This window comes from Crocuta crocuta, unplaced genomic scaffold (genome assembly GCF_008692635.1).
Source record: "Crocuta crocuta isolate KB4526 unplaced genomic scaffold, BGI_CrCroc_1.0 scaffold213, whole genome shotgun sequence".
In the NCBI taxonomy this organism is placed as follows: domain Eukaryota; kingdom Metazoa; phylum Chordata; class Mammalia; order Carnivora; family Hyaenidae; genus Crocuta; species Crocuta crocuta.
The window spans coordinates 4,324,906-4,349,307 of NW_027529442.1; the positions used below are offsets into that span (position 1 = coordinate 4,324,906).

The 24,402-nt window shown below is 40.4% G+C and overlaps 1 protein-coding gene across 2 annotated transcripts; it reads right to left on the reverse strand.

Moving 5' to 3' along the window:
- Positions 1–357: 357 nt before the first annotated feature.
- On the reverse strand, positions 358–24,396 carry THOC7 (THO complex subunit 7). Of its 2 annotated transcripts, XM_077760251.1 has the most exons (8): positions 24,327–24,396; positions 7,051–7,168; positions 6,026–6,153; positions 5,626–5,712; positions 3,292–3,349; positions 1,995–2,061; positions 1,843–1,912; positions 358–682 (listed from the first exon to the last, which is right to left on the reverse strand). In XM_077760251.1, the coding sequence occupies exons 1-8, from the start codon at positions 24,343–24,345 to the stop codon at positions 615–617; spliced, it is 615 nt and encodes a 204-aa protein (XP_077616377.1). In that variant the 5' UTR covers positions 24,346–24,396; the 3' UTR covers positions 358–614. The 2 variants fall into 2 exon arrangements, with proteins under 2 accessions (XP_077616377.1, XP_077616378.1); XM_077760252.1 differs by lacking the exon at positions 5,626–5,712.
- Between the last annotated feature and the right edge of the window lie 6 nt (positions 24,397–24,402).

Sequence of the window (24,402 nt, forward strand, 5' to 3'; positions counted from 1 at the left end):
GAGAAAACATACTAACAAAACATTTAACAACCATTTTGAGGAGAGAGATCTTGAAAGCAATGCATATTGATTTACTTTGCATCTTATAGTTACCTCTTCCACCGTTGATAGTATCATGTAACCTCTCCCCAAATGAGCATACACCACCCATATTTTGTACATAATTTCACAAATTTGCAGCCCTCCTGAAGCCTATTCATAAAGTCCGTTTTCAAAAGTGGTAACAATTTCCAGAGTGACTCATTTCCTCACACCCATCCTAGAAATGCCACTTTCTCACAATCTTCAACTTAGTGTATAAGCCAATCAGTGTTACCAGTTACAAACTTCCTAGAATAATGCTGAGCACAAAACATATCTGGCTTGAAAACATTTTATTTGGGATGTTGCTTCCTACCTTTGAAGAAAAAAAAAAGGCATTTCAATACAAATGAATCTATACGTAAGTATTTTTCCTTTGTGTAAAGAAATAGAAATGAAGTGTACATTATTACTTAAAAGCAAAGTAGTTCACTGCCAAAACTTTAAATATCTCAAGAGCACAACAAATTCCAAACACACTGAGAGCACGTTGTTACTTCGGTATTCTTGGGAATGGTGAACCATTAACCTGTCTATGCCTTGGAGTCTGATTCCATGCTGGTTTCTTGAGCTTCTTCTACTTCGGAGAGCTTTTCGTCATCTGCAGTTGAGAAAGAACCATAAACCTTGAGTCAAATTTGCTTACGTTACATATTTAGTGAATACACGACAACATTTTTAGCCTTTAGTAGCCAATATAACTAAAACAGAGATTGTAGAAACACAGCCTAGGACTGTAATCGGCCCATACAGTGTTTGGTTTCAAAAATGCTGTTTTGGTTGTTGGTGTCTACTAGTTGAATCAAAGTATAAAATTTATGTGATGGAATACATTAAAATTTTTTTTAATGTTTATTCGTTTTTGAGAGACAGAGAGAGAGACAAAAACAGAGTGTGAGTAGGGAAGGAGCAAAGAAAGGGAGACAGAATCTGAAGCAGGCTCCAGGCTCTGAGCCGCCAGCACAGAGCCCGAAGTGGAGCTTGAACCCACAAACCGTGAAATCATGACCTGAGCTGAAGTTGAATGCTTAACTGACTGAGCCACCCAGGTGCCCCTAGAATACACTTTTTAAAATGTATGTGAGAGAATACATTTTTAAAAAAATCTAGGTTTTAGACATTCCTTTTCTTTATTTACTTTGAGAGAGAGAAAGTATGTGGGGGGGGGAGGGGGCAGGGGGAGAGTCCTAGGCAGGCTCCCTCCACTCTGTCAGTGCAGAACCTGATGTGAGGCTCCATCCAAAATCAAGAGTGGGATGCTCAATCACTGAGCCATCCAGGCACCCCTGGGCTTTTCTTGAAAAGGATCAGGAGATCAGATAACAAAGAAATTTCCAATTGGCCACAGTCAATACAAACAGCATGTCTCTAGTTCCTGGAGACTTCTGTTCCATTCGCTGACTGTGCAAATGTGCTTATGTACTAATTACTTCACTCACTTACCATTGCCTGCCTGGGTCCTCAATTGTTACTTTATAGCAGTAAACTACAATAAACCAAGAAGAATTCCAAATCTATCATTCTTGAATTTCTCTTAATGGGAACCACTGGTTATGTATTTAAATCATATATTATTACACATTCAGGCTTTTCTGCATAGATATGGAAATTGGAACTACATGAATGTCTTCAAGCATCATGGAGCTATACTCCTATTCTCATACTGCAGGTGTACTCTCTCAATCAGATGTATATTTTAGAAGGCACACCCCTGGATCACTTAAAAGTATAAACATTCGTTCCATGACGACTTCTACTTACTTTCCAGCGTTTGCTGAAGTTCGTGGATAGTACTAAGTAGAACATGAAACTGCTTCCGTCTCAATTCCAGCTGCGTTAACGAGAAAAGAGTTAATGCACACTGATCTATAAACATACACATAGCACAGAGGCCAATATATGTGTGCAAATACCTTATCTTCAACACTTTCTTTAATATGTGAAAGATGCTCAAGTTCTTTTCCCAGAGATTCTAGTTCCCTGAAAATAATAAAACAGTGTTATATTTTGCTAATTAGGGGAACAGAATTCACAATTAATGCCTCAATTTTAGTTACCAAACAGTATTAAAAAAAAAAACTTTTTTAAAGAATAAGAAGTTGGAAGAGGAGTTGGAAGTCTTCTTCCTCTTTTTTTCTTGGTAAAAGAAATAAAACACTGCAGATTAACTTGAAATACTCCTAGAACTTTATTGCCTGTTCTCTATCCTTGGCCTTTTTTCTTCCTTATTTCCTACTCAGGCAATCACCATATCATACCAATCCTGTTTTACACATATATTTATTTCTCTCTAAATTAAATACAGTAGTAGTATATAATGGGGGGGGGATTACCTTCTATAAATGGTTATTATTCTGCATGTATTGCAGAAGTTAGGAATAATTTAAATTTATTGTATGTCTTCTGTTTTTCTTTTCACTGATTGGGTTTTTAGGTCTGAGCTTAAAAAATGCGTATCTAAAAAAAAGTGCGTATCTAATTTATTCTTTTACACTGCTCACTTAGTATTCTACTATATGAGTATACCATATTTTATTTACCCATTTTCATTTGATGTATATTATATGCATTTATTTTTTTAAAGTTTATTTATTTTTGAGAGAGAGAGAGAGAGAGAGAGAGACAGAGAGAGAGAGAGGCAGAGAGAGAATCCCAAGCAGGCTCCACACTATCAGCACAGAGCTGGATGTGGGGCTTGAACTCACGAACCTGAGCTGAAACCAAGAGTCGGATGCTGAACTGACTGAGCCATCGAGGTGCCCCTATATGTATTTATTTTAGACCTATAGGCAGTAAGACTGGAGGAAGGAAAAAATTTAATCAAGCAGTATTGGAATATGTTATTTGGAAGATCTGACCTCCTTTCTGAAACATATTTTGTACCCCCATAAAAATGAAGAATATGGGCTAGTATGTGAACATTTATCTATAAAAATTACTTTCTTTCAAAGTAAACTTTATTTTTTGGAATAAAAAAAATTTTTTTAATGTTTTATTTATTTTTGAGAGAGAGAGAGTGTGAGCAGAGGAGGGTCAGAGAGACAGGGTGACACAGAATCCAAAGCAGGCTCCAGGCTCTGAGCTAGCTGTCAGCACAGAGCCCGACGTGGGGCTCAAACCCACGAACCTTGAGATCATGACCTGAGCCGAAGTCAGACGCTCAACCGAATGAGCCACCCAGGCGCCCCTCAAAGTAAACTTTAAACTTACTTTAATGTCTCATGTCTGTCTGGATGATGCTGAATCACTTTGGCCAAAGCATCATATTCTGAAAGATAAAAATATATTTACCAAATTCAGGTTTTTTGGAACCTGGATATGAAAACAAAATGTATAATATCACAGATCTCCCCTAATCACTTTCTCAGTGCAGAAAGAAAGAAAAACGCTGAAGGATGGAAAGAGTCACTTGGTTCGACTATAACTATAATGATCCATTATTTCAAGACAGTTTTAAACAAAGGCTTTTGCTCCCAACCTGTTTTTCCATTTACCTGTCCCTGGGAAGGATATAAGATGTCAACGTAGTATAAGTGAACTTAAGCGATTATTAATCATTAAGCAGACTGAGTCTGATGACCATCTTACTCCCTATTTGCCCAGCAAAGAAAAGATCAGCTAGGTAAATATATCCTATCATTAATTTCAGATCTTAACAAGGGCAAATTACACATCTAATTCTCATTCTAAAAGTAAAGATTTCAAAAACTTAGAAATGACTTAAAATTCAGAAATGATAAAATTCTTTGTCTCTGTTCCACTGAGACTTCCAGGTTTCCTTGTTACTTCCTGTTAGGCTTTCTTATGAAATGATGAATGGCAGCATTCATTTAAAAACCTCAGTTAATCCAGAAAAAAACACTGTAAAACATTTAAAAATGATTTTAGAATTGTTATTAATAAATAAATACATTGGTATATCCTGTTTTAAATTGGCCACTGAACTTGACTGTATGCATTTTAGAACGAATTCAAAAACCATTTTTTAAAAAATAAGGAACTAAACTTTTTTAAAAAAAATTATTATTTCTGTGAGAGAGAGAGAGACAGCATAAGCAGGGTCAGGTCAGAGAGAGAGGAAATTACAGAATCCGAGCTAGCTGTCAGCACAGAACCCGATGCAGGGCTCAGACCCACAAATGGTGAGATCATGACCTGAGCAGAAGTCATATGCTTAACCGACTGAGCCACCCAGGTGCCCCTAGGAATTAAACACCTTAATTGGTTCATTAAAATGTAAAATTCATTGTTTTGAAAATCTGAATATTAATTCAATGAAAGTACGACTTAACACATTTTTTTAATTTTTTTTTTTTTGAAAGAGAAAGAAAGAGCGAGAGAATGGGGGAGGGACAGAGAAAGAGGGAGACACAGAATTCTAAGCAGGCCACAGGCTCTGAGCTGCCAACAAAGAGCCTGACATGGGATTTGAACTCACACACTATGAGATCATGACCTGAGCCAAAGTCACAGCTTAACTGACTGGGCCACCCAGGTGCCCCAAAAAAAGTGTGACTTCTATTTCTTTATTTAAAAAAAATATTTTTTAACATTTATTTTTGAGAGATACAGACAGAGTGCACGTGGGAGGGAGCAGAGAGAGAGAGCGAGACAAAGAATCTGAGGCAGGTTCCAGGCTCCAGGCTCTGAGCTGTCAGGACAGAGCACAATATGGGGCTTGAACCCATGAACTGCAAGATCATGACTGAGCCAAAGTCGAGTGCTTAACCGACTGAGCCACCCTGGTGCACCAAAAGTGTGACTTCTAGTAAAACTTTTTTTGGATTACAAAGGAATACATGATCAGTGCAAAAAACAAAAAAAAAAGACCCTAAAACATAAAACCCACAGCCCCAAAATAACAACCGTTAACATTTTCCATTTCCTTTTAGTTTTTCGTACATTGGTCACAATTGTGATTATGCATTATATATTTTATCTTCCTGTCTTTCGATTTACATTATAGGAGGAGCGATGCCTCAGCCATTAAACATTATTTTGGAATAGTTTTTATGGACTGCAATGAGGACAAACCCTGATTAAAAAACAAAAGATATCAGGACAAAATTAAACCTTACCCTTCTTCTTATTAGATATTTAGGCAGCTTGCAAATGTTTGCTTGTTTTTTACTTAATAAAAACTCACTGAGCTTAAGTTCTTTTCTCTTTTCTGGAAACAAATAACAATCAAAACTTGAGGTCTAGTGTACTTGTGTGAATTGCCTTTGCTGACTAACCGTAACACTATTTAGGCAAAGGGGTCTGAAAGGTAAAAAGAAAAAATGAATACGTAAGAAATATTTGGATAATCAATACAACCCAGCAAAAAAAGCCAAAAAAAAACCCACATATTTTTTTTCAGCATAGCCTTCCTTCTCCACTATTTTAAAGAATAACATAGCTTTAAAGAATTAAGTTTAGTTGCTAATTCTTCTTAATAATTCAGGTTGATTCTTACTGAATATTTTACCACACATTAAAAACTGCATGAAAATAGTACTCAGTAATAAAGCATTTGCACACTAAATTCCACAAAACCCTTACCTTGGCGATTTTTTCGTATTCGCTTTGCTTGAAGAATTTGCTTTTTGCACTCAGCAATTTTTTCATGTGCTCCAGCAATGCTACATTCTATGTGAAAAGGTTTTTTTTTTAAAGACAGGTATAACAACATGTATAATCTCCATCCATTTTCAATTTTAAAATGTGTTTTTAAATTAAGTTCCAGTGCTAATAAAATACAGGCTGGTGGTTTGAAACACATCTGTAACCCAAAGTATTGTATCATATCAGAATACATTTTTGTAGCTAACATTTACTATATTCGTTCTATTGACGTTATTATTTTACCACAAACCAAAGAAAAACGTTAGCAGATATTGTCTCCTTTAGGTCATAAGAATTAAAATGACATAGAAACATTAGTTACTTTACATTTCTTTACCTATTTCTTTGTAAATTTTTTCATAATTTTCCATTTCTCGGAGATTCATATCATATACCAACAAAGTTTTCCCCATTGAAAATTCACATTGGGACAGTGTGCTTAGCATACGTTGGTACTGGCTGTATCTAATGAAAAAGAGAGAGAAAGAAAAACCAGAATAAAAGTTTTTGTGAAATACCAAAGTTGAGCCATTATATAATAGGCCAAGATTTGTTAATTAAATCCTATCAAGTTCTAAGAGAATTCTTTCCTTTATTTAAAATAATTAAAAAATAAATAAACATTAAAAAATAATTTAAAATACCTTTCCCTTATGTCTTCTTTTTCCAGATGTGATGTACTTGAATTTATAAACTGCTTTAGTTACAAGTACAAAGATGAGACTGCTGTTCTTATCACTATAAGCTTAATTCAAACAACTACTTGTTTGAATTTTGTTTAAAATACATTTCAAAATGTTTTAATTAAGATGTCTTTTATGCTCACAATTTTATTTTCACCATTTTTTCACTCTTTACAATGATTTATGTGAAAAATTAATTCAAATGAGGGAAATTTTTCTAAGGCAAAAAAATTTTTAAATATGTACGAAGCTTTGCAATAACTATTTATTAGCTTATGAGAAAAAAGGAAAATCGGGGTGCCTGTCTGGTTCAGTTGGTAGCACAGGTGACTCTTGATCTTGGGGTCATGCGTTCAAGCCCCACATTGAGCCTAGAGCTTACTTTTAAAAAAAAGTTAAAAAAAGAAAATGTCACTTAGATATTTTGTCTAACTTATCTGCTAAAATTGACCAAATTAATGAGCCAAAATGTGATCCTCATTTCTTACCACTACACCTTTTGCACATTTTAATAAACATAAAGCAGGCCTCTGAAGAGAAAGGCCAGTTGATTCACCCAAAGTTGCCTCCAATGGACTCGGAAGAGGAATGAAAATCTGAAACATTGATAGGCTGTATACATGGTCTAAACTCTTATCAGGACATTGGTGTAGAAACAACAGTGAGACGAAATAAATACCCCTCTTCCTGGGACCCAGAGTTGCACCATTTAATGAAACTTTTCACTAGCAGATTGATTCTCCGATCGTCTCCAGCGCCATCTCCATCAATTAGGAGACGCTTCCGTATGACTTCATCTGGAGGAAAGAAGAACGTGAATTAAAACGATGGTCTGGCTCTTACTGGCTTTCAGAAACAAATAACTGATACCACTATTTATTCATTCATCTGAAAGAAAACCATTGAGATGTAAATGTACATCATGCCACTAACTGAATACTTAAAAATGGTTAAGATGGCAAATTTTGTTATGTAGGTTTTACTGCAATTTATGTATGTACTGTTACGTCTATATCAAGACAGTTATTGTCTATTGTGTGCCAGGCCATGTACTAAGGGGCCGGGTTACAGCCTGCGCTGTGGGTCTGGCCTTGCTGGGGTGCTGAGCAGAAAGAGTTTTCAGGTATCACCAAGGAAATAAACCCAGAGTTTTTGGAGACTTTTTTTTTTTTTTTTGGAAGAACTCATCCACACAGAAGGAGAGTGGAAGTGTTCCTCACTCTGACTAGTTGAGGTAGTAGCAGAAGGCATAGAAAGAAAGGACTTGAAAGAGGTAGTGGCAGATTGGGACAAGAGAAAGAGAGATGGGTCAGAGAAAAGGGAATGGATTTATCAAAAAAAAAGTGTAATTTAGTTATTACATCTGTAATATTTCTTTCCCAATGAAGATTTTTTTTTTTTAAAGCAAGTGTGTCTCACTTTTGCTCCAAGGAAAAGAAAAAGAAAATGAAACACAAGAGCAGGTCAGATAATGATGAGTTACAAGTGGGGCTCCAGTTGGCCTGTCTGGCAACCTGAAGCTAGAGTTCTTGCTGGATGAAATAATCCTGGATCATGACAAGAGAAAGGCGAATTGAAAACCAGTAAAACATAATTTTCATCTATCAGATTTTCAAAGATCAAACTACCTGATAAAAAGTGTTGGCAAGGATAGTGAGAAACTGCATTTACAAACGCTGATGGAATGTAAACTGGTACACTGTTTGTAGGGCAAATGGGCGATAACAAGCAATATTTGAAACATACATACTGAGGGTCTGGGTGGCTCAGTTGGTTAAGTGACTTGATTTCGGCTCAGGTCATGATACCATGGTACATGAGATCGAGCCCCACATCAGGCTCTGTGCTTACACGGTACAGCCTGCTTGGGATTCTCTCTCTCTCTCTCTCTCTCTCTCTCTCTCTCCCTGTCCCTTCCTCACTTGGTCTCTCGCTGTCTCTCAAAATAAATAAATGTTACAAAAACTGAATGAAATAAAATGCACATACTTTTTGACCCCATAGCTCCAATTCTTGGGATTCATCCCATAGATAACATATGCACCCATGCATAGAAATAAATGTAAAGGGATGTTCTTAGTGTTGCTCGTAGTAGAAAGATTGCAAAGCTAAACATTTACCAGTAAGAGACTGGTTAAGTTATGAAACATTCATATAATGTAATATTATGCAGTCAAAAGAATAGTGTGGATGTATATACTGATGCCAAAAAATCTCCTTTGATACATGAAGTGAAATGAAAACAAAACAGGTGAAGAGAAGCATATAGCTTGCTACTATCTGTGTAGAAAAGGAGGTTTTGTGTATGTGCCTGTGTGCATGTGTGTGTATATCACACATGTATGTTTTTATGTATTCAAAGAATATCTCTGGAAGGAACACAGGAAACTGGTAATAGTAGTTTCTTCTGGTGAAAGGGACTACAAAGATGAGAAAAATTAATTTGCTATCTCATTTTGCAGCAATGTGAAAAAATTTTCTGTATCGTTTTGCAGAATTGTGTTTGTTTTTCACCATGTGCATGATTTTTTAAAAATAAATTTTAAAGTGGGAATAATTCCTGGAGAGCCTGGATGATGAATCAACAGCAAAACCTTTGAACAATAGTTCCTGTGTGTAGGCAGAAGTATTTCTGAGCGCAGGTGCAGCAGAGATAAACTTTGGAAAGCAGGTGGCTGCAGTTTTAAAATCTATTCTGTGACATCAGATAAACACTTTTAGAATTGGGTTTTGTTCTCAGAGTCACGGCTTTGAAGGTCTCGATTCATCAGGTATTTTAATGTTACACTTTAAAATACAAACTAATGCTTTCAGTTTTTGACCACCAACAATGTTATGTGAGGAGCCTGAGACAAAACAGTCCTCGAAGAGATTAAAATGCAGAAAATGAATTGGTTTTATTTTTTATGACAAACATGCTCTACCTTTGTTAAAAGTTAATCTCTTTCCTGGGCACTGGAAACAGAGCACCTGCCCGATGGGTGAGCAGTCTGATGTTTAATGCCATTCCTCTCCTTTCTTTTCTTTTGGTAAATTTCTTCCTTCCTTCCTTCCTTCTTTCCTTTTTTAAGTTTATTTATTTTTAGACAGAGTGCACGTACCAGTTGGGGAGGGACAGAGAGAGAGAGAGTGGGGGAAGAGAGAATCCCAAGCAGGCTCCACCCTGTCAGCCAGGAGCCTGATGTGGGGCTCGACCATACGAACTATGAGATCATGACCTGAGTGAAAGTCAAGAGTCAGACGTCTAACTGGCTGAGCCACCCAGACGCCCTATCAATTTCTTGTTTTCTTATCTCTGCTCTTCCAACCCCCCAACAAACCCCATCTTCCTCCCAGATCCTGGGCATTCTACTTCATTGAGGACCAGGGATTTCAAATATAAATGCATTCAGGCAATAGGGAATAGGAAAATTGGGGAATGAGTACCCACCCAAAGCAGGGAAACTATGACCAGAGCTGGCTTTTCAAGAGCTTTTTAAAGTTTGGAGACCAAATAAAAACGTTTCAAACACATTTTGTGATCATTCCAGTTGTATATTTAAGATCTGGGTACATTTATATATGCAATATCCCAATTATAAAAGTTTTTGAAAAAAGTTTTGAACACTGTACAGCCCAAATAAACTTGAGGAAAACGTTCATGGGGTTTATGTCATATTCACTGTTTCCTCCCCAACCTCTCACACCATGTCTTTACACTTCTGATGCTCAATAAATATTTTTAAATTGGATTTGTGGTGCCTGCCCCGGACCATCTGCCCTCTGAAGAGCTTCGTTTCAATAAAATACTAACAAGGGTCAGCAGGCAACCATATTATTTTCAGGTCCAAAGCAGAGATCTCTCTACTTGTACCAAAGACATGAATACTTGATCAATGAGCAGATGTGTCCACAGGGTACCAGTAATTCTGTGGATGTGAGATAAAGAACTGAGCTCTTTTGCTCTAGGTGGAAAAATAACATGCATATGAACACAAACACAGAGGAGGCTGAGACTGTTAAATCAGTGACACAGATATAGTAGAAGAGATTAAGGAGGACAGCCCCCTTTGGCTTGGGGGAATTGCGGAAGTGGAATTCGGGCTGCTCTCTTCATACTTAAAAATTACCAACCAAGAAAGCTAAAGGGTATTTTAACAATATCTACCTAAGCTTCAAATAACATCTACCTTTGGCCCAAGAATCCTAGATAAACTTGCACATATTTCCATCAACAGGGGGTTAGATAAACTTTGGAACAAGAATACGATGGAATACTATGAAGCCATAGAAAAACAAAGAGTGAGGAAATGTCTGTGTACTGATATACAGAGATCCCTTAACTTGATGAAAGGTGAGGACAATATGTATGGCATGTTTCCTTTCACATATAAATGGGAGGAGATGAGAATATATGCTTATATCCATACAGATACCCTAGAATGATATACAAGAAACTAACAGAAGGGGTTACCAAGGGAGAGGGACAGGGTAAGCGGGATAGAGAACATGCCAGGAGATGAGGAAATATCTTTTTATATTATTTAATTTTTGAACCATATGAACACTCAAAATCTGTTAGCTGTTGTTTGAAAAAGAAAGGTATGATTATGGTAATGGTATCAGAGCTGTTTGAATATGTCCAGATGCAATGAATTGTACACATAAAATATGCAGTTCTTTGTTTAAAATTGTACCTCGATAAAGCTGTTGAAAAAAAAAAGGAAAAGAAAAAACAAAGGGTGCACCTAGCTGGCTCAGTCTTGATCTCTGGGTTGTGAGTTCAAGCCCCATGTCAGGTGTAGAAATTACTTAAAAAAAATAAAATCTTTAGATAAACAAATGAATTTTTAAAAAGAAAAAAAAAAAGAAAAAATAAAGCAAGCTCAAGTCCTTTCCCTGTGCCCCCCGCCCCAGGTTGGGAGAAAGCTGTGAGCTCCAGCAGAGGTGGGGAATGAGAGACTGGATGTAGGATGTGTACACATGAGAACATGAGGGAGGCTGGACAAATCTTGGGAGCCACGGACAGAAAGGCAGTTAGACGTCAGAATGTGGGAGTCTCCACTAGTGAATGCCAAGCCAGCAGACCTGTACCTTGCTGGTGGGCACCTGGGAATTGCTAAGGATTCAGGAGCAGGACTTTCTAGGAGGATTAAGCTGAGGACTGCAGCTGGGAAAAGCCCATAGGCAGGGAAGCTGTTAGGAGTCTATCAAGGCATAGGCAGTAGGAGCTAAAGTGGCATGAAAATTAGAGATTAGAATCACGGGTCCTGGGGCTCCTGGGTGGCTCAGTCAGTTAAGTGGCTGACTTCAGCTCGGGTTATGATCTCATGGTTTGTGAGTTCAAGCCCTATATGGGGCTCTCTGCTGTCAGTGTGGCGCCTGCTTGGAGTTCTGTCTTTCTTTCTCTCTCTCAAAAAAACCCAAAACCAAACAAACAAAAACACCACAGGTCCTGAGGCCAGGTTAGGACTAAGCAGAGCCTTGCTTAGTAAAAGGCAGGGGCCAATGCCAAGGTGACCTGAGTAGGAGTGTGGTGGGACCGATTCCAGTAGCACCGGGGATTCCCTGTCAAGGCACCTTCTCCCAGGCCCTTCTCCCAATCCAGCCTCTTCCTTCCAAGGGCATTTCTTCACAGCCAAACCCCTGGGCCAAAGTCAAAAAAACTGGGACCAAACATACAGTGTTTGTTGGGTGTGTGGCACCAAATTTCACTTCATCTGTAAAATGGGAATAAAACTTCTGTAAAATGGGAATAACATCTCCACTTTGAAGGAATGCTGCTGTGAAACTTTATAGAAATGAAATTACACAAAGGAGCACATGCCTTTTCATAGTGGGAAAGCAAAAAAGAAAAAGGAAAAAAAAAAGCTACTCATACATGTTTAGTTCTTTTAATGCTAATTTATTTTTGATTTTTTATTTTTAGAGAGCGATATTGAGTGGGAGAGGGGGGCAGAGGGAGACAAAAAGAATGAGAGAGGAGAGAGAGACGAGAGAGAGAGAGAGAGAGAGAGAGAGAGAGAGAATTAAGCAGGCTCCATGCTCAGCTTGGAGTCTGACACCAGGGCTTGCTCCCATGACCCTGGGATCATGATCGTAACCAAAATCAGACGGTCAAATGACTGAGAAACCCAGGTGCTCCTATGTTAATTTTTTAAAAATGTTTACTTATTTTGAGAGAGAGAGAGAGAGTGCACACATGAGAGAGAAACCGAGAGCAAGTAGGGAAGAGGCAGAGAGAGAAATCCTAACAGCTGTGTGCTCTCAGCACAGAGCCTGACACAAACTGTGAGATCATAATCTGAACCAAAGTCAAGAGTTGGAAGCTTAAATGACTGAGCCACCTAGATGCTCCATATATTAAAAAGTGTTTTAAGATTTTATTTTTAAATAATCTCCATACCCAATGTGAGGCTCAAACTCACAGCCCTGAGATCAAGCGTCACTGGCTCTACCGACTGACCCAGCCAGGTACCCCTCTTTATGTTAAATTTAATCCACAATTTGTATCATCCTAAAAATCCTAAAAAGTGAGTAAACATTGTGGAGGTATATCTATAGATACATCTATACAACTACACAGATATATATTATGCACTTATTCATACAGAGTTTCAACTAGTTATGATTTCTCCCAAACTTGCTTCTGTCTCAGGCTTCATACTGCAAGGTCACAGTATCTCCAGCTTAAACTGCATAGACAGTTGTTGCCTAGAAAATTCTCTGGGAATAAAAATTCCTGAAATAACATAAATAAAGTACACAGCATAGCTCCAATAGCAATAAAAGGGTACAGTGCCAGTTTGAAAACAGCATTTTCTTTTTATTTTTTTAAATGTTTATTTATTTTTGAGAGAGAGAGAGAGAAACAGAGCATGAGCAGGGGAGGAGGAGGGGAGAGAGAGAGACACACACACACACACACACACAGAATCCAAAGCAGGCTCCAGGCTCTGTGCTGAGAGGTAGCTCAGAGCCTGGGAGCCTGTCTTCAGATTCTGTCTCCCTCTCTCTGACTCTCCCCTGCTCACGCTGTCTCTATCTCTCTCTCAAACATAAATAAAAGACATTAAAAAACTTTTTTAATGTAAAGATAGGCTGCTGATGGTTCCTAACACAGATGACCTGGGCATCATTATTTTTAATGGTGCATCATCAATTAGTGCTAGGCTGAACACACCTAAAACATACTTTGCTTACTATATACATTGACTTCAAAAATTATCATCATGCTTGAAGCTCTCTATAAGCAACTTAAATGCTAATATTAATAATTTGGACAGGCCTTGGCCCACGCTATAAAAACAGTAGACATGGCTTAGAAACTATTTTAATGATGTTATCAATATTATTCCTTAGTTGTCATGATTGCTTTCTTTACTGACTATGAGGATGAGTGCTTCCTTGGGTCTTCAACCCCAAATACCTCATGTGTCCTGAGATGGTGGTTTTCCGCCTGACTTTAGGATTGCAGGAAGATAGCCTACTGGATTCAGTTATATATTGCACTGTAATTATACCCACAGTCTGCCATTCAAAATCACTTTATTTTTTAAATTTTTTAATGTTTATTTATTTTTGAGAAAGGCAGAGTGCAAGCAGGGGAGGGGCAGAGAGAGGGAGAGCAAGACACAGAATCCAAAATAGGCTCAGGCTCTGAGCTGTCAGCACAGAACCTGATGCAGGGCTTGAACTCATGAACTGCAAGATCATGACCTGAGTCACTATAAAAAAAAATTAAAAAAAAATTTTTTTTTAAAGGGGCGCCTGGGTGGCTCAGTCGGTTAAGCGTCTGACTTCAGCTCAGGTCATGATCTTGCAGTTCGTGGGTTTGAATCCCGCATTGGGTTCTGTGTTGGCATCTCAGAGCCTGTTTCAGATTCTGTGTCTCCCTCTCTTCCTGCCCCTCTCTCGCTCATGCTCTGTCTCTGTCTCAAAAAATATATAAACTATAAAAAAATGAAAAAAAAGAAAAAATATCATGACTTGAGCCATAGTCAATGCTCAACCGACTGAGCCACCCAGGTGCCCCCCAAAATCACTTTAAAATCAGTTATGACACATGTATGCTGACAAGCAAGTATTTACTCACCAAATTGGGATGCATTTTAGAACCCTTTCTTATATGCTGACCTATTTACCTGGAAGAAATATGTAATTACTTAAGACGCTAAATAATCCTCAAAAAGTCCTTTCAAGGGGTTAGATTTTTAATACTCCATTTTCTACAAACAGAGAGGCAGGAAGAAATGGCTGCCTTACAGTCCCTAGACCAACTCTCCTCATCCATGCCTTGGGTCAGATGACAGCCAGTTTTGCTGTGCTCTCATTTTCTCACGGAAAGGACAATCTCTCTTAAACCCAGACTGACATTCTTTTCAAAATTCATCGCTGTTATTAAAACCTTGATTACAAAACAAGGTCTCAGAACACCTTGGAACAAATATTCAAAACAGGAAAAGGGAAAACAATGGAAGATAATAGGAAAATGGAAGATAATGGGGGGGGGGGCAACTTTCAAAATGCTTCTTTAGGGACAGGTCAAGGCTTGACAACCAGTGGCAGGAGCCTCACTTTGAATGTAACTCCCTCCGAGGGCAAAGCCCCCCTCAAGTGTGCCTCCCTAAACTGCTAGACCTTATAGCACAGCAATCTCACTGGATTTTAGGAAACAGCAATCCTGTGACCTAGTGAAGGTCTAGTGAAGATCAGCATTCCCTTTCTAAAGGCAATTGAGCAAAGAATTCTGTTAGCACAGAAATGCACCACTGAAGTTTTCTTGGTGTTCCTAAACACTCTGGGTCCAAACTGAAAACGGGAGGAAGGGATAACATTGTATTTAACATTTTGTTGGGGTGCCTGGGCAGCTCAGTAGGTTAGGCATCTGACTTCGGCTCAGGTCATGATCTCATGGTTGGTGGGTTCGAGGCCCGCGTCGAGCTTTGTACTGACATTTAGCTCAGAGCCTGGAGACTGCTTCGGATTCTGTATCTCCCTCTCTCTCTGACCCTCCCCTGCTCACTCTGTGTCTATCTCTCTCAGAAATAAAACATTAAAAAAAAAAAAGATTTTATTTAACACTTTGAGCCAGAATGAACTTGAAACAGCTGGCTGCTAGAGCCATGTAGCAATATGTATCAAAATTAAACATATATTCCTTGACCTGACTTCTAGAAATTATTCCCACAGGTGTGTGAAGACATCTATACAAGTATCTCCATCAGACACTACTTGTAAGAGAAAAAACCTGGAAATAACTAAATGCTTGGTAGAGAATGAATTTTAAAAATATAATACTAGATATTGATACACAATAATGAGGTAGAAAGAACTCCAAGATGTATTAGAAAGAGTTCTAAGATGTAACAATTATAGAAGTATACCACAGGTGTGCATGGGTGGCTCAGTTAGTTAAGCATCCAACTCTTGATCTCAGGGTCATGAGTTCAAGTCCTGTGCTTGGCTCTGCACTGGGCATGGAGCCTACTTGGGAAAAAAAAAGTACAACACAGGAGTTTATAAGTGTTTGCATAAAATTTTAAAGTATGTATACATAGTGGCCTACAACTAACACATACATAATGCTTGCAATATGCTATGTGCTTTTCACATATAAACACACTAAATCCTCACAATAGTCCTACCAAGTAGATATTACTACCCCTATTTAATCCGTGAAGGAAGTGAAAGTTGCTCAAATTAAATGTCACCGGAAATAAGGAGTAGAGCTGAGACCCAAACTCAGAAGTTTGGCACTAGAGAAAGTGCTTTTTTACCCTTTACAGGCACTAAAAATATCATTCTGAGCACGCATGCACGCACACACACACACCACACACACACACACAATTTTTAATGATTAGGCTTGGGAAGAGAGATTAGCCATGGAAGGTAAAGAGGGGAGGGGTTTTCACTTGCTACTTAGTGCTGGAGAATGAGCTTATTGGTCATTTTGAGGTATTTTTTTTCATTTCTTCTTCATTAAAAGTTCTATTCAATGCCTTTAATAAATCTATGATGTATTAACAGGAAAAAAGAAAACTGGCTTGACCTGACTGATAACAAAAGAGACTAGGGCCATGCAAAACCAGTGTGCATGCAGACTCCTGTTAGATTTCTCACTGGATCACCACTGCTCACGGGTTATTAAGCTGAATTATATGTATCTCATTGTTTTAGATTACTTATGGTAAAATAACACCTTTCAAGAAGCTTAAAATCACTATAACAATTTTGAATGCCAACAATATAAAGAAGTCACAAAAAGGCAGTGGAAAGAACAGTAAATATGATGGTTTGCTTTCTCCATTTAAATACAGATCTCTTGGGACACCTGGGTGGCTCAGTCAGTTGGGCGTCTGACTTTGGCTCAGGTCATGATCTCACAGTTCGTGGGTTTGGGCCCTGTGTCGGGCTCTATGCTGACAGCTAGCTCAGAGCCTGGAGCCTGTTTTGAATTCTGTGTCTCCTTCTCTCTCTGAATCTCCCCTGCTTACGCTGTCTCAGAAATAAATAAAACATTTTAAAAAAGTTAAAAAAAATAAATACTGATCTCTCGTGAGATATGTAGAGCTAGTCTAAATACACTGCTGATGCCGAAGTAAATTACCTAAAGCAAAACTTAAAAAAATTTTTTTCATTTGTTTGAAAACTTAAAAAAAAACCTAAAAAAAAAAGTTTTATTCATTATTGAAACAGAGAGAAACAGAGCATGAGTTGGGGAGGGGTAAAGAGAGAGGGAAACAGAATCCGAAGCCGGCTCCAGGCTCTGACCTGTCAGCACAGAGCCCAATGTGGGGCTTGAACCCACGACCTGTGAGATCATGACCTGAGCCAAAGCCTTTACTGACTGAGCCACCCAGGTGCCCCAAATCAAAANGAATCTCCCCTGCTTACGCTGTCTCAGAAATAAATAAAACATTTTAAAAAAGTTAAAAAAAATAAATACTGATCTCTCGTGAGATATGTAGAGCTAGTCTAAATACACTGCTGATGCCGAAGTAAATTACCTAAAGCAAAACTTAAAAAATTTTTTTTCATTTGTTTGAAAACTTAAAAAAAACCTAAAAAAAAAGTTTTATNGGGAAACAGAGAAGCCGGCTCCAGGCTCTGACCTGTCAGCACAGAGCCCAATGTGGGGCTTGAACCCACGACCTGTGAGATCATGACCTGAGCCAAAGCCTTTACTGACTGAGCCACCCAGGTGCCCCAAATCAAAACTTTTTTAAAAAGCAAGAAAAACAGTGTTGAGGTCCTTTGTTTATCTCTAGATTTACTTAGCTATATAGAGTAAGGTGCTTACAGAGTCAAGGTTGAAACTCCAATCTTGCTTCGAGAAACCATGTTATCTTGGCTAAAGAAATGTTATTTGATACTCATGCTGTATCTGGAGCCCCTGTGCTGGGATCATAGTGGAGGGAACAAAGTAGTCAAATCCACTGGCACTAGTNTCCATGACCACGAATGCCTAATTAACATTGGATCTGCAAATGCAATAGGAATAATAGTAGCAGCAGGCATTTGTACCGGGTTTAACACTCCTATGTGATGACCATACATCTTGTTTGTTCCTTTCACTCTGTAAACTATCCTGGTTTGGACAACAAATTAGTCCTTCAATTTCAAAGTGCTTTACATGTATTATCACCCCTCACTATTCAAGAAACCCTATAAAGTGCATATTATTATGTTCCTTTTACCCAGGAGTAGTGTCACCTCTGCAGTGATAGAAAAATATACACAATCGCGTTATTAGAAAGTGACAGCACCGCACCATTATTGCCATGTTGTTCATAGGCATGCTAAAAACCATTATTTCAAGTTTTAACAAGCATGCATTCAAGCATTATACTTTTTAATTAAAAAACAAAGACATATATACAGTAGAATACCACTCAGCCATAAAAAAGGAAATCTTGTCACTTGCAAAACCACATAATACCTGAGGGTATTATGTTAAATGGAACAGTCAAACAGACAGAGACAAATACCATACGATTTCACTTACATGTGGCATCTAAAACATAAGTGAAAAAACTATATATATATATAAACCCATACAGAGAACAGATTTGCTGTTATCAGAGGGAATGGGTTATTGCGGGGTAGGCGAAACGAGGGAAGGGGGTCAGTTGCATGCCGATGGATGGTGACTAGGTTTATCAAGGCAATCATTTGTACTGAATACAGATACCAAATTATATCATACATCTGAAACTAATGCTATATACTAAATTCGCCTCAATTGAAAACACTACTGTTAAAACCAACAAGCTCTATTATATGGGATGTAGAGCCACAGCCCCGCCCCCTGCCACCCCACTCCCATCTCCCATCTGTGCTCTGGCACATCAATATATATTGTTCTCTGTACTGTAAAAAGTGCTTCTGAAATGATTCTATCAGGGTACTAACACTGTTTAACACCCTTTAAATTAACACATATAAAATGCAAACTGTGAATATAGTTTAAATTAACAGTGACAACATTTCAACTGTTTTGCAGTTAGCCAAAATACCGGGTAGCATCAGGGGAGGAAAGAGAATAGCTTTGCCAAGAACTAGTTATGTGACAGTAAGTCACTAACTTCCCAGGACCTCTATTTCCATCTATAAAATGGTAGTGTTGGTGATATTATCTATAGTTCAGTGTCCACAGATAACAAATATAGTGTCTCTCTACTTCCCTCTGAGGACAGCACTTTCTCAAATTAACCAAAGTGTCCTTGTACAGGATGTAGGGATTAAAGAGCTTCTTCTCCAAGAGCTCCCAGTCCAACTGGATAGACAAGTCTGTATGTATTACATGAAGGCATGGCACCTTGCCAGGCACCTCAAATCTGTAAGAGGGCATTAGCTGTCCTTTAGGCTCCAGAGACATAACTTTTCAGATGACTGAGCTATCCAGCTCACTCCTCAGTCTTCCTTGCTGCCGTCATTTAATCTAAAGCCACCTTGACTCTTATGATATTTCATGTTGGCCTCCCTGCTTTGATGCTTAACTTCCTAGAATTCATTCTCTACACACACAGCAACCCTGAAAGATCAAAAATAAGTGTGGGAGGGGTCCCTCGGTGGCTCAGTCAGTAGGGCATTGACTCTTGATTTTGGGTCAGGTCATGATCTCACGGTTCCTGAGATTGAGCCCCGCGTCAGGTTCTGTGCTGACAGCGCAGAGCCTAACTGGGATTCTGTCTCTCCTCTCTCAAAATAAATAAATAAATATTAAAAAAAAAAAAAAAAAGAAGTATGGTATCACTCAATTTTTCTGCCTAAAACCGTCCAATCAGATCTAAGTACCCGCAGAGACAATCCAATCTCCAAGGCTCTGGCTGACCTCCTGTTTACTTCTCTGACCTCCTTTTCTATCATATCCCTACTGGCCCACCTGGATAGTAGCTCTTATCTTACTTCTTAACCTTATACCTTATCTTCTCTAAAGGGCATAGACCTTATTTTCACCTCAGGCCTTTGCACTAGTTGCAGCCTGTCTTGAATACTTTCCTGGTCTCTTCACAGGGTTGACCCCTCTCGGTCCTAAAGGTTACTTTTCAGAGAGGTCATACCTGACTGGTGCCAGCCCTCCCCCATTATTCTTTCATATTCCATCCAGTTCCTTTTCAGAACTTATTTCAGAACTTCATTATGTTCTTTCTCAGAAATGATCTTATTTACTTGATTTTATTCTATTGCTTCTGTCTATCAAGCAGAAGCCGGGTCTTCCTTGCTAGTTTACTGCTATAGACAGCACCATGAATTGGGCCTAGAAGGTATGCAATACACATTTGTTGACCTATCATACGCACTACTCACTTCTGCCTGATTTTTGTCAAAAGCTCATTTGAGGAAAACCATGTTTACAGAGTAGTGTTGGTGATAATATCTACAGTTCAGTCCATAGATAAGTTCAGTGTTCATAATAAGTTGTCTTGGACAATATCTATAGTATCTATAGTTCAGTGTCCGTTTTGCCTGAAATGGTTGTAGTTCATCCTTTCTTCTATGATCTAAGTATTCTTAACAGAAATTAGCAAACAAACCTAGCTCTGAATTAAGGCAGACCAGCAGAAGTATTCACCTAAACCACACGGCCTATTGGCTTTCGGGTGCCTTTCTAAATGGTGAGTTAGCCCTCTCTGACCTAGTCAGGGATGTGCTAAGCAACAGCCCTACGGTCATCAGTACTGATAAGAGATTACAGATATGACACTGGCTCATCTTTATGAGCACCCTAAAGATCAACTTTTTCTCTAGCGTTTAAATCACAAAGAACTGCTTATGCTGTGTACTTAACGTTGCCTTCTCTCCTGTACACAAGATCACACAGTGCAGTGGACCAGGTTCTGCTTCTTGCTATGGACTAGTAGAGAAACAAGAGTCATTTCCAGCTGTCTTAATTAATGTACCAGAGTTTACCTTTTACATTTTGAGGATCACCCCATCTCTTTAAAAAAATTTTTTTTAAATGTTTTATTTATATCTGAGAGAGACAGCGTGAGCAGGGGAGGGTCAGAGAGAGAGGGAGATACAGAATCTGAAGCAGGCTCCAGGCTCTGAGTTAGCTGTCAGCACAGAGGGGCTGAGGCAGGGCTTGAACCCACGAATCGTGAAATCATGACTTGAGCCGAAGTCTGATGCTTAACTGACTCAGCCACCCAGGCGCCCCGAGGATCACCCCACTTCTAATTTCTCCTGTCTTCCCTAACTCTCAATGCTCATTTTTGCCATTTTCTCATCTATATTTCATGTTTTCACATTATGGTGAGCTGCCTTAAATATTTTCTAGAATGTATCATTTAAGTGAATTAAGTACTGAGGCTACAACAGCAATAGGTTAACAGGCGAATGATCAACTGGTTCTAAAAAGAAAAGAGGTGAACGTTTGAGGTGGGTCTTGGAGAATAAGTGACAGTTACCAGGCTGAAAAGGGCAATCTGTGCAAATACAGAGATAGAGAAGGCACAGTCCTCATCAAAGGAAAACAGAGAAGAGACGAGTAAACCAATTCTTACATTTAATAGTATTTGCTGAACATGACTATATGTAGGACTCAGGGCAAAGCATTTTACAAGTTGTATGGCATTTAAACTTCTAAACAACCCTATGGGGTAGATTTTCTTATTATCCCCATTTATTGAGAATAAAACAGGCTCAAAGAGGTTAATTAACCTACACAAGGTCAGACAGCTTTTAAGCGGCGAAGTGGGGATTCCTGTGGCCTCTCAGGCTATGTGGGGGGTGGGGCACTTGACTGAAGTTAATATGGTTACCGGAACTCCCTTTCCCATCTTCCATGATGACCCTACCTCCGTAAATACAGAAGTAGCACATATAAGCACACACTCACTCAAATCAGAAGCCTGGATTAATCCTCAGCTCTTCCCCTCACATCCACCCAAGCAATCCTGACATTCTACCTTATTCTACTTCTCTGTATCCCTCTTTGAGCTCCTGTTATCTCTTACTAGGACTAGTGCGGCAGTAGCTGAGAGACTGGGTGCACAGTAGTGAGGGACAAGCCAGACTGCTTGGCTTTGAGCTCAGGCTCTGCAACTTACCAACTGTGCAAACTTGTGCAAGTTACTTAACCTCCTTGTGTCCGAGTTTCATCTGTAAAGTGGAGTTAATGATTAGAACACTCCTTGACACATCATGAATACTATTTAAATGTTAGAGAGAACTTAACTCCTCACTTCCCCTCATCAATTCTTCACATACTGGAGTGTGGAGGTGGGTTTTTTGTTGTGTTTGTTGTTGTTTTTAAATGTAAATCTGATCGCACCACACCAATGTTAAATTGTTTCCCATTGCCCTTAGGAATCTCTGGCTATAACTTAAAAAAACTTTTTAAACATCTATTCATTTTTGAGAGACAGAGTGCGAGTGGGGCTCAAACCCATGAACTGTGAGATCATGACCTGAGCGGAAGCCAGGTGCACAACTGACTGAGCCACTCAGGCGCCCCATAATTCTGTAAATTCTAGTCAACATTGGTCATCTTTCAGTTCTTCCAACACTTTGGGGCTTGTGCATAAGTGGTTCCCCACCTGGAACACCAGTCCAACTACAACGATTTCTTCTTCAAAAATGTGATTAAGGGGCTCTGGGGTGGCTTCGTGAGTTTGAGCCCCACATCGGGCTTGCTGCTGTCAGCCTGTCAGTGCAGAGCCAGCTTCGGATCCTCTGTCTGCACTCCCCCCCCCAGCTTCCACTCTCTCAAAAATAAATATTTAAAAAATAGGATTAAAAGTAACTGTCTCAGGGAGGCCGGTGTTCAAGAATGGATAAGCCATCTTTGCTGCATGTTCCTACAATTGCCAACCTTGTACTTGCCCTGTGGTTAACACGTGCCACCCTTAAAACTAATTATCCAAGGTGTCTTTTCACCCCAGTGCAACCTGAGAGAGGGAAAAGGCCTTGCCTTTTGGTTCTGGACTGTAATTCCAAGGCCTAGCCCAGAAGCAGTAAATAAAACTGGAATGAAGCAAGGATAACAGTTGCCATGGAGTTCCTGGACCTTTAATAAGAGCCTCCCACTTCACTACTTGTTGCAAATGCTGGCTTATGCTTCTTCTTCCCATTGCTGGCCCTTTCCTGCCGGGATCCCGTCTACCCCCCAACTTTTCACAAGCAGCCTCTCCACAGGCATGTACCCTTACTGGTCACCCTCTCTGCAGATACACCCAGCATCCTAGACATTCCCTTCCCACATGGCAAAGAACTTCCTTTTTCCTTAACTGAACTCCTTCCTTCTTTTTTTTTTTAATGTTTTATTTCTGAGAGAGAAAGAGAGAGAGAGAGAGAGAGAGAGCGAGCGAGCGAGCAGGAGAGGGTCAGAGAGAAGGGGAGACACAGAATCTGAAACAGGCTCCAGGCTCTGAGCTGAGCTGTCAGCACAGAGCCCGCGGGGCTCGAACCCACGAACCGTGAGATCACGACCTGAGCGGAAGTCGGATGCTTAAGTGACTGACGCTTAACTTCACTGGCGCCCCAGAACCCCTTCCTTCTTAGGGTCTCCCTCCGGCTGCCCATCAGGCCTGTCCACCTTCCCCAAGGTGACACTCTATTTTATTTCTGCTCAGTCCCCAGACCCTGGGTCTCTCCTCACAAAGGTCCACTTTCCCCAAACTGTCCTCACAACCTTCCACAAACCCAGCCTCTGCCTGCCGACCCTCCCCCCATTCCCTCCTACAGACCACCCAATGCAACACATAAATACACCCAAACCCATCATTTATTGTCTTGCTCTACCCTAGGCGGCCCCATCCCTGCATTGGCTCCTCCTAAATCCCTCAAGCCCACTCTTCGATTGTCCGGATACCCTGTCCACACTTATCTTTTCAGATAACTGTCCCTACCTCCAACCCAGAACTAGTCCTCAGGCCTCGCTGCCATCCACCCCATTGTCTGGGGGCCTCCGCAGCCTGTCCAGAAGACCCCTCCAGGTGTCACCCTCTGTACGCTGACACCCCTGGAATTGCTCTCGCTGTCCGGCCTTGGCCCGAGACCTCAAGTTCTCACACCGTCCAGCCCCTCCGCGGGCCCTCCGGGACCCGGGGGCGGCAGGGTCCCCACCCCTGCCTCCCCTCCGCCACTGCTTGGACCCCATATTCTCACCAAATGCTCCCTCACCACATCCGCCGACGGCCTGGACCCCTTCCTGGTACCACCCGCCCACGCACCCTTGCCACCGTTCCCGGGCCCCCCACGTGTGCTCGCGGCCCCGCGACCATCCTCCCAGCACACCGCCCCCCAGGCCTGGGCCGGGCTCCGGCCGGGAGTTCCAGGGGGAGCAGGGGGTCCGGGGAGAGGCCCGAAGGACTCGGCCGAGGCGGCCGGGAAAAGGCCGGCGCTCCGAAGGGTCTGATCGCGGAGGCCGAGGGGCTCCCGGAGGAGGCCGGGGGGGCTCGGGGAAGGCCGGGGAGGCCGAAGGGCTCGGTGCAGCGGGCCAGGGTGGCGGCGAGCGGGCCTCACCGTCAGTCACGGCTCCCATGGCGTGCGCGGCGGCGGCGGCGGCGCAAGCTGAGGCGGCGGTTGGCGGCGGCGGAGG